Here is a 14,772-nt window from a genome sequence, read left to right as displayed (position 1 = left end):
ATCATATACCAGTCACATATTCTCCTCTATGCTGGATGTGCTATACTATGTGTACAGACATCAGATGTTCTATACAGGATAATATGTGACGTGTATAATATCTGGTGTTTGTTCCTATAGTATAATATATATATATATCAGTCAGGTATTATCCTGTATATAACATTGGATCTCTGTGCACATAGGATATCGCATACAGTAGATAGATTAGTATATGATATACTAACTACAGACATTAGATGTCATATACATGATAATATATGATGGTATATAACAGGGCTCGACAAACCCAGGCGCCTGGTCGCCAGTGGCGCCTAGAAAATGTCTGGCGCCTAGAAAATGTTGCCTGGTGCTTGAGGAGTTGAGGAGTTGAGAAGAAAAAAAAATACTCTCAAACCAATCCCACCTCCAGCACGGAGTCATCCAATCGGAGGAAGCAGGGACAGTATCGCTCAGGCCGCCTTCTCCACTTTGCTCCGCCCCCCTTATGCTCCGGGACTGGACAGGGAGAGTTGGGTTACGGGGGAAGGATCGCTGTGGCCGGGGGCCCGTTCTCCTCTCCCGCTACCTGTGGAAGTACATACAAAGGCCGTGCTCCCCGAGGAGACGCCGTGTGTGAGGGGGTCTATATGTACAGTTTGTCAACAAAAAAACGGAACAGGCATTTTTTTAAAAAAATTAGTTTCTTTGATTTTTCTGAGAAAAAAACTGAGAATATAAAAAATTTATAAATGTAATGACATCTATTTATTTTTTTTTAAAAAGCAATTTTTAAAGCATTCGTAAAAATTAAAAAAAAAATGTCAAGAAAAAAACGGAACAACAATTTATCTTTACTTTTCCCTCCAAAAAACATTTAAGGTGAGTATGTTGTTTCATTGATTTAGAAAAGTGTTGTTCCTACAAAAAAGGATTTGAAACTTCTTATGGTTAGAAAATAAAATATATGGATAATAAGGCAGATTGATTTTTAATCTTCTCTAGAAGTGCTGAGAGACCCTATCCTGCTGGACCACCACTGAATGGAGTTTCCTACATTGCTAAATCTTTTTGTAAGTAGGGTATAGCAGTATATACACAGTATATGCTGTAATTATATGGTTACTATATGGCAGTATATTCACAGTGTATCCCATTATTATATGGGTACTATATGGCGGACTGCGGAGTGCTGCTGGAAGAACAAAGTCGGGTGCCGCCGGGAGAACGAAGCCGGAGTACTGCCTCGTCCACTCGGACAAAGAAGGGTAAAGAGATCATGTGTAAGTTATAATTGGCATAGCAGAGCAAAGTGCACTTTTTTTTTTCTTTTCTGGGTTCAGGAAAAAAATGAAGCGCAGAGCAACAGAGAGAATACCAGAAAATGAAAAGCAACTGAAAATGACACAGTTCTTTACAAATACCTCTCTTGAAAGCGCAGTGCAACAGGTAGAAAGTGCCGGGCAACAGGTAACTGAAGAAACAAGAGTTGACCCACCAGCAGAGGAGTCCCCATCAACAAGCCGTTGTCAAACTGCTGGACCCAGGAGATTTAGGCAAGAGTGGTGTAAAGAACTCGCATGGCTTAAATTTGACCATACACCTGGTATAGCTATATGCGAGATTTGTGCTTCCTTCCCTGGCATTGCTGACCAAGCATCTAGGATCGTAAAAGGATTTTCAGGACCCTTTAAACTTGAAACCTTCAAAAAGCAGCAAAGTCTCTCCAGCATCTAAATTGTGTGGAGGCTAAACATGCAGCGTTGGCTCCAGAAGCTACTCCATTGGCTGCTTGTATAAGGAAAATGGATGAAGACATTTTTAAACATATGACCATTCTATTTAATGTGGCCTATTATATTGCCAAAAACAACAGACCTTTCACAGATTTTGAAGGGTTGCTAGAGTTGACGGAGAAATTAGGGAGTGCTGTGCGACAGGAATATGCAAACGATAAAAGATGCAAAGAATTCATTTCCCATATTGCAGAAATAATCAGGAAAAACCTAATCAGTGAGCTCAAAGAGGCAAAATATGTCAGCTTCATGCTAGATGGCTCAACTGACAAAGCAGGGGTTGAACAACTGATTCTGTATGTCAGGTACATCAAGGACAACAGGGTCAAAGAAGTATTTCTTTCTGTTTCTCCTCTTGAAATGGCTACTGCAGATGGATATTTAGAAGCGCTCACAGAAGAACTTAGAACACTTGGTCTTGTAGGCTGGCTTTCTTCAAGTCACTTGATTGCCATTGGTACAGATGGTGCTGCCAGCATGATTGGGACCGAAAATGGCTTGGTGCAGAAAATACGCCAAAACATCAGTCATTTAATTGGCATTCACTGTGTTGCACACCGATTGAACTTAAGTGTATTAAGTTCAGTAAAACAAGCTAAATTAATTGATGATTTTGACTCTATTTTAAAGAAACTCTACCAATTTTATCAATACTCACCTAAGAGAATGCGACAGCTGAAGCAAGTAGCAGAAAACCTGCAGCTTACAATTCTGAAATTCCAATACTTGCATAATGTCAGATGGGTAGCAAGCAAAGTCGGTGCTCTGTCTGCACTTGTCAAAGACTGGAAATGCGTGACAATCCACCTAGAAAGTGTGGCTGCGGAAAAAGACAGTGCCTCTGCAGCTGCCCATGGTTTACTGAGAAAGCTCACAGATTTTAAATTTGTTCACATGCTCCATTTCCTACTGGACTATCTGGAAATTCTTAAAAACTTGTCACTTATATTTCAAAGGGAAGAGCTTTTCTTAAGCACAATTGAGTTGCATGTGAAAAGCACAATTTCAACAATCAATTCACTTAGAGATGCACCAAAACAACACGAGGCCAGATTTGTCTCAGGAACATCTCTTCAAGGACTGTTTCAAAATGTACAGCTACATGGACTGAGCAACACTGTAGCTGCATCAATTCAGCAGGAAAAAGCTAATTTAATTAATCAGGCAGTTAAATACTTGACAGTGCGATTTCTAAGTGATATAAATATTGAAAGATCCACCGCAGTGTTTGACACCTTTGCCTGGCCAGCAGGAACAACATTGCAAGACTACGGTGTGGTTGAGATTACTGCATTGGCTCATCATTTTCGTAAACAGCTATCTCCACCTGAAAGTGATGACCAATGCATTCACTCACTCCTCAATGAGTGGTATGAGTTTAAGGTCCTTGGAAAAGGAAAGAAACTGTGTGAGCTTCTGGATTTGGCACTCTCCAACACCGAGAGATTTCCAGTTCTGGGAAACCTGTTGTCGATTGTGGCGGTGCTCCCTGTCTCAACCTCATGTTGTGAAAGAGGATTTAGTTTGATGAACATGGTCAAAAATAAATTCAGATCAAGGATGCAAGAAGAAAGTTTAAGTGACTTGTTTATGATCACCATGAATGGGCCATCTGTGAAGGCGTTTGATCCTGCCAAGGCTGTGGACCACTGGTACTTCAGCTCTAAAATCACAAGGCATGTTCATGGCCACAAAAAGCAAAGTGAAAAACACTAGAATGTTGCCTAAAATCTAAAATATCAAAATATAATATTTATTATCTTTAAAAGTAAAATGTTGTTTATAACGTTTGTAATGTTTTTTTTGTTAAATTAAAAACAAGTTTGCTTAAAAAAAATTCTGGCTCCTAAATTTTTTGGCTGGCTCCTAGATTCTGAACAACTTTGTCGACCCCTGGTATATAACATACTATTAGTACAGATATTACACCAGTCACATATTATCCTGTATATAACATTGATGTCTATGTTCATACTACATACAGTATTCAAGATAATATGTGACTGAAATATGATATATTGTGACTACAGATAGAGGAAACAGAAAAGCAACTTTGAAACAAAAGTCCAATAAATAATGTTGAAATATTTTTTTCATCAATTATAGGGGTTATCCACTACTTTTACATTGATGCCCTATCCGTAGTGCAGTACAACGCGGCGGCCACTACCACTTGACAGCGGAGCCCCTCAGGTGAGCACTTCCGGCCGGCGACCGCCGCCGACACCGATAACAGTTGATCAGCGGGGGTGCCACGTGCGGAACCCCGGCCGATAATACATTGATGCCCTATCCAACTTCTTTAATGCAGGTAACAACACGGGTAACAAAGGGATATAAAATCAATTGCGAGAAAGGGGGCACCACAGCAGGAATATGAAAGGATGGAAACTACAATCCTAATTATAACATGATCACATATAATAGCCAACATAAAGTGCATGATTACGTCATAAAATAATTGTATAAAGTGCTTAATGCTTAATATTATTATTATTATTATGTCAGTAAATCATGCATGAATGATTCAATAAAGTGCCTAATGCTGAATATGTCAATAAATCATACATCAATAGTATATAGATGTAGACCTATGTCATTTAAATTGTGCAAAATGTGATCATGCTCCAATGAAGTTAGATAGCATATAGCACTGTGAGATAGATCATTTATCAATATAAGCACTTGTGAAAACCTAGATTTATAGCGTAACAGTCAGATACTCAACGCCTGGTTAATATAACTCCTGCTGCAAAATGGCGCCCACCCCGACACGCGTTTCAGCATCCAGCCTTTGTCAGGGGATCACTATACAGTAGAAGCCCTCACATAGCCCCTCTATATACAGTATGAGCCCTCACATAGCCACCTGTATACAATATGCACCCCAACATAGATTCCTATATAGAGTATGAGCCCCAACATAGACTCCTATATATAGTATAAGCCCCAACATAGTCCCCTATATACAGTATGAGCCCCCATATATCCTCTCTATATAAAGTATGAGCCCCCACATAGCATCAGTCTGCGTTGCACATGCTGATTGGAAGGAGCCGGCGACCCAGTCTTCCACCAATGTATTCACCGCTGTCTGCATCCTGAGAGATGAGAGCCTAACGAGTCTACCACTGGGCGTATGCCGGTGACAAACCCCCTCGCTCACAGATGTTTGACTTACTGCATCTGGTTCAGTAGTGGTTGCAGCCGGCAGTCTTCAACTCCTACCCAGATGGTCGAGTGGGTGGTGATTGACAGATTCATACACTCCCTTCCCAGGTCGGTACAGACTTGAGTTGCCCAGGGCGACCCTCAGAATGCGGACGACCTCGTCGGCCTAGTAGAGAGGTACCAGGTGGTCAATAAATCCCTCGAGAAACCGGACTGGAATACCCAAAAAGGGGGCATGTTCACCACAAAGTGGTTTAAAGCCACAACTGGGGGGCATCCAATTCCATTGAGGGTGCCACAAAGACTGTTGTTAAGGATGTGGTCTGTTGGCGGTGGACACGTAGCCGCCCGGTGTCATATGTCCCCTTAACCACTGGACTGCAGCCTAGGCAGACGTTCTTATTACGCTTATCCGGCCTGCAGTGTGGACTGTCAACCCAGCCAGGGGCCGCAGATGTGTGCCGTGTCCATAAATGGAGTGAGGGTGATTTGACTCTGGTGACCCTAATCGGTGCCACCCTTCCCCACCAGCTGATCCCTGCCAAAACTGTGGGTGTTCTCTGCATACATGGGGACACCAAGGACTACCTTGTGGCCAGAGTGACAGTGGGAACAGACTGTGGTGCCCAGTCCCACGAGGTGGGGGTGGTCAAGCATCTGATACATTCTGTCATATTGGGGCGCGATTTGTCTTTGCTTTGGGACTTGTGGGGGAAGGGAACCAGACTGAGTCGCGTGGGCAAAAGCCTGGTCCCTAGGGAAGAAACCCCGTTGAAATCTCAAGTGGATGAGTTCCCACTGTGTGTCCTTGCCAGTGATGAGGGTGAGACGGTGACCGAGGAGGTCGACCTCCCTGAGTTAGATGTGTCCGGAGAGAACTTTGGGACTGCTCAAGTTTGGGACCTGACCTTAAAGGGGGCATTTGACCAGGTTACTGTGTGTAACGGGGTTGCTCAAGAGTGGGGGGCCGACACCAGATTCCCCCACTTTGCAGTTCAGGGGGAGTTATTGTATTGGGCGAACAAGCTAAGGGGTGATGAGATAGTGGAACAGCTGTCAGTTCCAGGGCCATACCGACGGAGGGTATTAGATATGGCCCATTCACATGTTCTGGGGGACACTTGAGGGTCGAGAAAACTCAGGAGAGGATATTGAGGAGGTTTTTTTGGCCAGGATGTTACCGGGAAATCCTAAACTATATTGTAGGTCATGCCCCACCTGCCAGATAACCGTTCCCTCTTCCCATCTCCGTAGTCCTCTAATCCCACTACCGGTGATAGAAATCCTCTTTGAGAGGATTGCCATGGACCTAGTGGGGTCCGTAGTTAAATCGGCACAGGGCCATCAGTACATTCTGGTGGTCATGGACTATGCGACCCAGTACCCAGAAGCGGTACCACTAAGGAACTCATCGAGTAGGAGCATAGCTCGGGAATTTGTCCATATATTTACCAGGATCGGTCTGCCGATACTAACCGATCAAGGAACCCCATTGATGAGCAAGGTAATGAAGGAGCTGTGTAAAGTTCTCCAGATTGCCCAGCTGCGATCCTCCGTTTACCATCTGCAGTGGAGCGCTTTAGTAAAACCTTAAAAGCAATGCTCAAGAAAGTCGTAGAGAAGGATGGTCGTGACTGGGACTACCTGCTACCATTCCTGCTCTTCTCGGTAAGGGAGGTTCCGCAAGCCTCTACTGGCTTCTCCCCATTTGAGCCACTGTATGGGCGACATCCGCAACGGCTCCTGGATATTGCCAAGGAAACTTGGGAAGCCGAGGTTACACCACACCGGAGCATCATTGAAGGGAATGGCAAAAGTGATGCCTATCGTGAAGGCGCATCTCCACGCACAGGAGGCCCAGGCAAGGGTCTATAACCGATCAGCGAGGCTGAAGCAGTTTCAGCCCGGGGACCGTGTTCTGGTGCTAATCCCCACAGTCGAGTGCAAGTTCCTGGCCAAGTGGCAAAGCCTGTATGAGGTGGTGGAGAAACTCAGCGAAGTTAATTCTAAAGTCCACCAGTCCGGCTGAAGAATGCCACATCAGATATATCATGTAAACTTACTCAAGCTACGGCGAGATCGGGAACCCGTGGGAGCTCCTTGCCTGGGAGCCGCTCCCGAAGGCAAGGTGGAAGATGTCACGATAGCAGAGACTATCGCCGGCCCGGAAACAATAGTGTCGAGAACTGCTACAGTGGAATCGTGACCTGTTCTCAGAGTTGCGAGGCATACGCAGGTAGTAGAGCATGATGTGTTAATAGAGCCACATGTAAGAGTGAACCTGAAGCCCTATAGGATTCCTGAAGCACGCCGGGAGGTGATCTTATCCGAGGTGAAAAGGATGTTAGATGTCGGTGTGATAGAAGAGTCAAAGAGTGGATGGTTGAGTCCTATTGTTCTCGTGCCAAATCCCAAAGGGGAGTGGAGGTTTTGCAATGACTACCCCAGGCTGAATGAGAAATCCAGTGTGACGCGTACCCGATGCCCTGCGTCGATGAACTCATTGAGAGGCTTGGACCTGCGAGGTATCTTACCGCCCTTGACCTTACGAAGGGCTACTGTTAGAATCTGTTTCTTTGGGACCATCCACCATTTTGTTGTGGTTTTCTGGTTGTTGGTCTTTTTCCCATGGTGTTGGTTTTGACTAAGGTCAGGTGATTGTTTCACCCTTTATTACCCAGCACCTGCCTCCTAGTCCTTGCCGGACAACAGTGTTAATCTGCGAGAGTTCTGGCTAGGAGGTTTGGTAGTAGTACTTTCTGTGTTTAGTTTTGTGCAGTTCTAGGATCCTCTAGTTGTGCCTGCTGAAGATTCCTTTATTCCCTTTTTCATTTCTGCAGTTTCTCTAGTTTCCTGTTAGGAGGTTACCTGTTTGTTTTTTCCCAGTCCTTAGTTCTTTCAGGGTCTCCTTCCCCTCATCCTTTAGGTCTTCTTTTGAGTTTAGTCTAGGAAACGTCTGTGGGTCTATTCGCTAGGAATAGGTTGCCCACTCCACCTTAGGGCTTCAGTCTAGACCTAGTGCAGGGACAGCTTTTCCCTCTTCTGCCCTAGTGTGGAGTTGCAGTTTCGTAACAGCTACTGGTAGATCCCATGTCCCAGAGAGCCAAGGAGAAGATGGCGTTCTCAACACCTGATGGGTGTTTCCAATACACTTGAATGCCTTTCGGACTGCAGGGGGCCCCAGCCACCTTCCAGAGGGCCATGGATCGGATCCTCGGCCCACATAGGAAGTATGCCGCAGCCTACCTTGATGAAATTGTCGTCTCTAGCCCAGATTGGGCTAGTTATCTACCAAAGGTACAGGCGATTGTGGATGCTCTGAGTACGGCGGGATTTACTATAAATCCAAAAAAATGTGCCGTTGGAAAGGAGGAGGCCAAGTACTCGGGCTATGTCATCGGGAGAGGCGAAATTAAGCCACAATTCAATAAAGTCGAGGCAATCCAGAACTGGCCGCGACCGCTCTCCAAGAAGCAAGTGAGAGCATTTCTTGGAATTGTGGGATATTACCGGTGGTTTATTCTAAATATTGCCATTATGGCCGCGCCACTTACGGATCTTCTCCAAGGCACCAGATCGTCGATGGTGAAATGGACGGATGAAACGGAGATGGCGTTAAAACAGCTGAAGATAGCACTGTGTAAGCAACTGGTCCTGGTCGCACCAGACTTTAATAAAGAATTTGTGGTCCAGGCAGATGCTTCAGAAGTTGGCCTAGGAGCTGTGCTCTCCCAAAAGATAAATTGGGAGGAACATCCCATCCTGTATCTGAGCCTGAGGTTCTCATCCTGTGAGAAAAACTACGCTATAGTAGAAAAAGAGTGCTTAGCCATAAAATGGGCCGTAGATACACTGAGATATTACCTACTATGCCGTAAGTTTAAACTGGTGTCAGACCATGCCCCTTTGAGATGGTTGAGGGAAAAGAAGGGTAAGAATGCCCGGGTGACTAAATGGTTCTTGGGTCTCCAGGACTTTAATTTTATTTTGGAGCATAGACCTGGGAAGTTACACGGTAACGCGGATGCCCTCTCTCGAACTCCCTGTCTGGTGTCTGAAGGTGCCCAAACCCCCGGCTTTGGGCAGAGGGGGGGAGTATGTGACAGAGTCACTGGTGATATACGTGAGGGGAGATATGTTTCACTGCAGCTACTAGCTTCGGTGAACTAAACCTATAAATCTCCTCCAGCATGTTATGTGTTGGGGGTTTAATCACCATTGTCAAAGGGAGTGTTTTTTTGTGAATGACATTGAGAAGGGTGGGAAGTCATTCACCATATCTCCACCTCAGGGTGTGGCTGAGCAAGGTTAAATGCTCAGTCACTGTTTTTTTTTCTTTGTTGTGAGTCTGGAGAGGCAAGTCTCCAGACTGTGGAACTTCAGCTCAGGAGGAGCTGAAGTGTGCTGCAACTGAAGCGGGCGAATCCCGCACACATATGGACTGTGCTATTGTTTATCTTTTGTTTTGCTGTTATGCCAGCAAGGCTGAGTTTATTTTGCTGATCCTGCAATGCTTGATGCCGTTTTAAATAAACTGAAGACGAAAACGTTCCTGACTCTACTTCTGAAAGCAGCCTAGTGAGTCGTCTTACCACAATATACACTGTCTGCAGTCGCTCTGGAACTTTCCTGCAGATCCGGTGATGTTGGAGCTACTGACAGCGCGACCTAAACAAGCTGCAGCAATAACTCATGACACCGTGCCTCAGAGCATCACTGACACAAGACACTCAGGATCCGGCCCTGTCCCTGATCTCCTGCCCTGGCCCCCTGTTGACCTCTCAATCTCCTCTCCCTTAGGATGCAGCATGCCGGCGTGCTGGAGAGTTCAGGAGACACTCACACAGCGAGCAGTGTGGGCATGTCGGCAATACAGAAATGGCCGAGCCGGCACTTATACACAATTAGAGTGCCGGCAGTTGTCTTCTAGGCAGCAGACGGCCTGGAGGCCCAAAATTTCTGCTCAGGGACCGGCCTGCCCCTGGGTGGCACATTATTTGTGAGAATGGTTACAGATGAACAACAGGACAAATTGGGTAACTCCATCTTCTTGGTACAGGGACACACAGATCAAGGTGTTTCACTGTGACCACTGCACTCTTGTGAACCGTGTAAGGGAGCTCTCACTAGCTACCACCTTACTGATGTGCCCCAACCTGGCTAACCCTGTATTTTTTCACGGCTGATCTCCAGGTCTGGCTAACACCACTGCTTCCTTCAGCTTTACAAGTCCTTAAGTACCCAAACTTGCCTGATATGAGGAAATTCCTCCATTGTAGAATTATTGCTGATACTTGCTCCCTTTCCTTGTCTTGGCTGCCACACCACACACACCCCCAGTGATGATAACCTTCCTCTGAGGGTGTCCTCTCTTGTCTTCTGCTCACTAACAACTCTATAAGGAACTTACACACTGGTTCCTAATACTCCTCCCCAACTATGGGCTGGCTCTAAAGTTAACCCTTAATCTGCATGACAGCTTGGCAAATCAAGGATGTTCATGGGCGAAGCCGATTTTTTGGCACGAACAAGCCGGAACCCTGAACACAAACGCGAATTTGAAATGCTGGACAAATTCGCTCAACACTACTAACTAACAGGAACTGCCGCCTCCAGGAGGATAAAAACATGCAATACAACACATTTTGCACACAGTAAAACATCAGGGGTCTTCAGAGGGGTGTTACACCATCTTCTTCACTATTACAGGTATATGCTTTATGAATGTTAGATGTCCTGCCAACAAAAGATCGGATGTTTAGGTGCTACTTACTGCATCACCAACAGGGAGGTAAAATAAGGGGATCCTTCCTAGTACATTCAGACTTAGGGCTTTGCTCACACTGGTGTATATTCTCTTATGCAAATGACACTTGGCTCAAAATCTGTCATTTTAATGTGAGTGTCATCTTACTGTGATCTGATTCTCTTGCTTATGCACACAGGTGCGGAGAAGACCCAAAACTTAATTTCTCCATCTTCTCCATTGTCTCTGTGTGCGGATGTCGGACTGTACTCGGATGCCGAATTGTCATGAGAAAAAAAAATCACAGATCTGCACTGCCCCATAGTATAAAATATCGGCTAGTACTCGGCAGTGTTATATGCTTGTGTGCGCATGCCTTAAAAGGGATTCTCCACTACTTCCCTACTACCCCTGCTTAATCCATCCAGGGCCCCAAAGAAAATAAAAACAATGTGAACTCACTTCCCTCTCACAGCGGTGCTGTTCCAGTAATGAAGGCTCTCCTGTTCCGGTTAGTCACTTATCATCGTTATGTCACGTGACCACTGCAGTCAATTAGTGGCAGATGATTGGACATCCGCTCTGATAAAATAGTAATGACTTCAGCCAGGAACTGCTGAACTGACATCATTGGACTTTTGTTGCTGCGGCAGGTGAGTATACATTGTTTCTATGGAGCCCTAAATTAACCAGTTGTTCAATAGTGGAAAACACCTGGGCCATTTTCCGTTTTTGCACTTTTGTTTTTTGCTCCCCTTCTTGCCAGAGCCATAACTTTTTTATTTTTCGGGAAATATGGTCATGTGAGGGCTTATTTTTTGTGGGACAAGTTGTACTTTTGGTTTTACCATATCGTGTACTGGAAAACAGGAAAAAAATTCCTAGTACAGTGAAATTGCAAAAAAAGTGCAATTCCACAGTTGTTGTTTTTTTTTACCATGTTCACTAAATGCTAAAACTGACCATTATTATTCTCCAGGTCATTACAAGTTTGTAGGTACCAAACATGTATAGGTTCTTTTTTATTTAGGTGGTGAAAAAAATCCAAAGTTTGTTTAAAAAAAAAAAAAAAAAAAAAGCCATTTCCCGAGACTTGTAGCGTCTCCCTTTTTAGGGATCTGGGGCCGGGTGAGGGCTTATTTTTTGCGCACCGAGTTGACGTTTTTATTGATACAATTTTGGGGTAAATCCGATGTTTTGATCGCCCATTATTGCATTTTATTGCAATGTAGCAGCGACCAAAAAAAGTAATTCTGGCGCTTTTATGAGGGCTGGTTTTGTGTGGGATAAACTAGGGTTTTTGTTGATAACATTTTGGGGTACATAATATTTTTTGATCGATTTCAGTATAAGGCGGGATCACATTCTTATGTTCTGTGCTGAGCACTTACCTCAGGGTTTACATGTAAATTCCAAAAAATGCAATTCAGACAAAAGCCCCGATGGAACCATCCACCATAATGAGGCAGATAGAGACACTTTGGACTCCGTTTGGCGTCTTCTCTGGTGCTACCAAACTTTTCAGACATTTCTAGAATTGTTTGGGCCTCATATAATGCTCCACATAGAATAATACACCCCATATAATGCTCCATACAGAATAATGGGCCCCATATAATGCTCCATACCAAATAATGGACCCCATATAATGCTCCGTACAGAATAACGTCATTGTGCCCTCTTCCCTGAGATAGTCATAAGACGCAGAAGACACCGGAGCTGCGGTGGAACAGGTAGAGTTAAGTATTGCAAGTGCCGGGGCCCTGAGAAAATGGGGAGGGGCCCACTCGCGAGTGCTGGCAATGGGGTCCCGCCACTCACAGGCCCCATAGCCAGTGCCAGTGTCCCTGATGGTGAGTGGGCCCCCCGCTTGCTCAGGGCACCGGCACTTACTTGGACGATGTTAGACCACTCCCTATCTTCCCATCTTGGCTAATCTCTAGTTTGACACACAGCTGTCCCTTCCTGTAAATGTGTGTATTCTAAATTTTCACCACTAGATGGCATCACGAAACCTGTATAAATACTATGTCACTAAAGATCCCTGTAAGCATTGGAATATCATGATGGGGATGTATCAAAGCTATGAAGATAGTAAGCAAAAGAAAACATTCAAAAATATAATATTGGCACAAAACTTTGAATTAGAATTTGGAAGCACAACTAAAGGGCTATTCCAATTTTATGTCAGCCATTTATAGCTGATAAGGTAGTCTCATCAGGAGCCCATACTAAGTAAGTTCATAGAGCAGAAAATATGAAAATGAATTAATCACTTAGCTTGTGAAGACGCCAATGGCATTACTATTAAAGTGACCTGTGCAGTTTCTGGATACAGAGAGCAATGGCTGTAGCGTCGGCGTCCCTGCTTCCTGCTAGGCAGGGACGCTGTTCCCCTCACCTCTCCACTCCGTGCCCGGCGTCCTCCTCCCGCTCTGCTGGCAGCGCGCGCTGCTTCCCGGCCACTGTGCCCCACTGTCCTCCCCTCTCTTAAAGGGGCCACGCGCGCCGTCCTAAGGAGTCCCCGGCCAATGGCCGGAGGACCTCCCCATATATAAGGCACCTCCTCCAAAATGGAGGTGCCCGAGCAATGTTGTTGCAAAGCCTTCACTCTGCTTCAGCCCTCAGGTCCCGTTACCAGTTACCTGCCAGTCACCTGTCAGATTCCTGCTTGATACCTGCCTGATATCCGTTTACCTGCTTGCAAGCCTGCGGTCCGACGGTCTGCCTTCCGACACCTGTCAGTCTGACTATGGACCAGCCTGCCCGCTCACCTGGGAGCGCTCACCTGCTACCTGCCTGCTAGCCTACCTGGAGGCTCCGCCGTCACTTGCCGTGACCACCTGCCTGTCCAGAGACTCTTGCCTGCTCACCTGGGAGTGCTCACCTGCTACCTGCCTGCTAGCCTACCTGGAGGCTCCGCCGTCACTTGCCGTGACCACCTGCCTGTCCAGAGACTCTTGCCTGCTCACCTGGGAGAGCTCACCTGCTACCTGCCTGCTAGCCTACCTGGAGGCTCCGCCGTCACTTGCCGTGACCACCTGCCTGTCCAGAGACTCTTGCCTGCTCACCTGGGAGCACTCACCTGCTACCTGCCTGCTAGCCTACCTGGAGGCTCTGCCGTCACTTGCCGTGACCACCTGCCTGTCCAAAGACTCTCGCCCGCTCACCTGGGAGCGCTCACCAGCCACCTGCCTGCTGTCCTTCTACCCAGAGACTGTCCCTGTCACTTGCCGTGAGTACCTGCCCTTCTACCCAGAGACTGTCCCTGTCACTTGCCGCGACTACCTGCCCTTCTACCCAGAGATTGTCCCTGTCACTTGCCGTGACTACCTGCCCGTCTTCCCTGGGAGCCACCCGCTTCCTTACAAGGACCGCCCCCTTGTATAGTTGCTCAGAGGTTCCGCCTCCCTGACCCGTTACAATGGCCTTGTGGATAAGATGCCTTATGCATGCTCTGGATACAATGTCCAAATCTGGGTGGAAGTCTTGCCTAATGGCAACATAGAACTAGCCCCCTCCATGTAGCGTGAGTCTATCCTAGTAGATCGGTTCGATAAATTCCGGTTTGTATATCGCGGCGCTTCCAAATAGGGCCCAGTGGATATTTACATTCGGGATTTATTGATTAGAATATAAAATAGCAATGTACAACGCGTTTCTACTCATTACAGAGTCTTCATCAGGTACAATTTCGTAGTCATGCTTATGGAAAGTCTCTTCATTATATAAAGCACTGATCAGGTTCATCAGGGTCATGGACCGCCCAGTTAATTAATCATGTTAATTGAGTTGATTTATGCATGTGATTAGTTATGCAATCTAAGGTTGTCTCTACTAGAGTAAAATCAAATAAAAATACAACAACAACTACAATAAAAATGCAACAACAACAACAACAACAACAACAAAAAAAAAAAAAAAAAACACAAAATACTTTCTTAAATGATTAAGAAGAAATAAAAACCTGTTTTTGGTTAAAATGTTTAAAAGAATGTTTTTCTCCCCTGCATGTAGATCCAGTAACACTATCGCTCACTATTGACAGATTGTATTTAAGAGGAAAATCAGATTCATAAT

The 14,772-nt window shown here is 45.5% G+C and overlaps 1 protein-coding gene across 1 annotated transcript; it reads left to right on the top strand.

Moving 5' to 3' along the window:
* Positions 1–1,784: 1,784 nt before the first annotated feature.
* On the top strand, positions 1,785–3,491 carry LOC141264637 (zinc finger protein 862-like). Its single transcript, XM_073676910.1, has one exon. The coding sequence runs from the start codon at positions 1,785–1,787 to the stop codon at positions 3,489–3,491; it is 1,707 nt and encodes a 568-aa protein (XP_073533011.1).
* Positions 3,492–14,772: the final 11,281 nt, after the last annotated feature.

The sequence above is a fragment of the Phyllobates terribilis genome, unplaced genomic scaffold (genome assembly GCF_046119375.1).
Source record: "Phyllobates terribilis strain yellow unplaced genomic scaffold, ASM4611937v1 Scaffold_4__5_contigs__length_816908805, whole genome shotgun sequence".
In the NCBI taxonomy this organism is placed as follows: Eukaryota; Metazoa; Chordata; class Amphibia; order Anura; family Dendrobatidae; genus Phyllobates; species Phyllobates terribilis.
This window is presented reverse-complemented; position numbering and strand designations above follow the sequence as displayed.

Bases quoted from the DNA above. Each gene is read 5' to 3' on its own strand.
- LOC141264637 (XM_073676910.1), top strand. From the start codon at position 1,785: ATGGATGAAGACATTTTTAAACATATGACCATTCTATTTAATGTGGCC.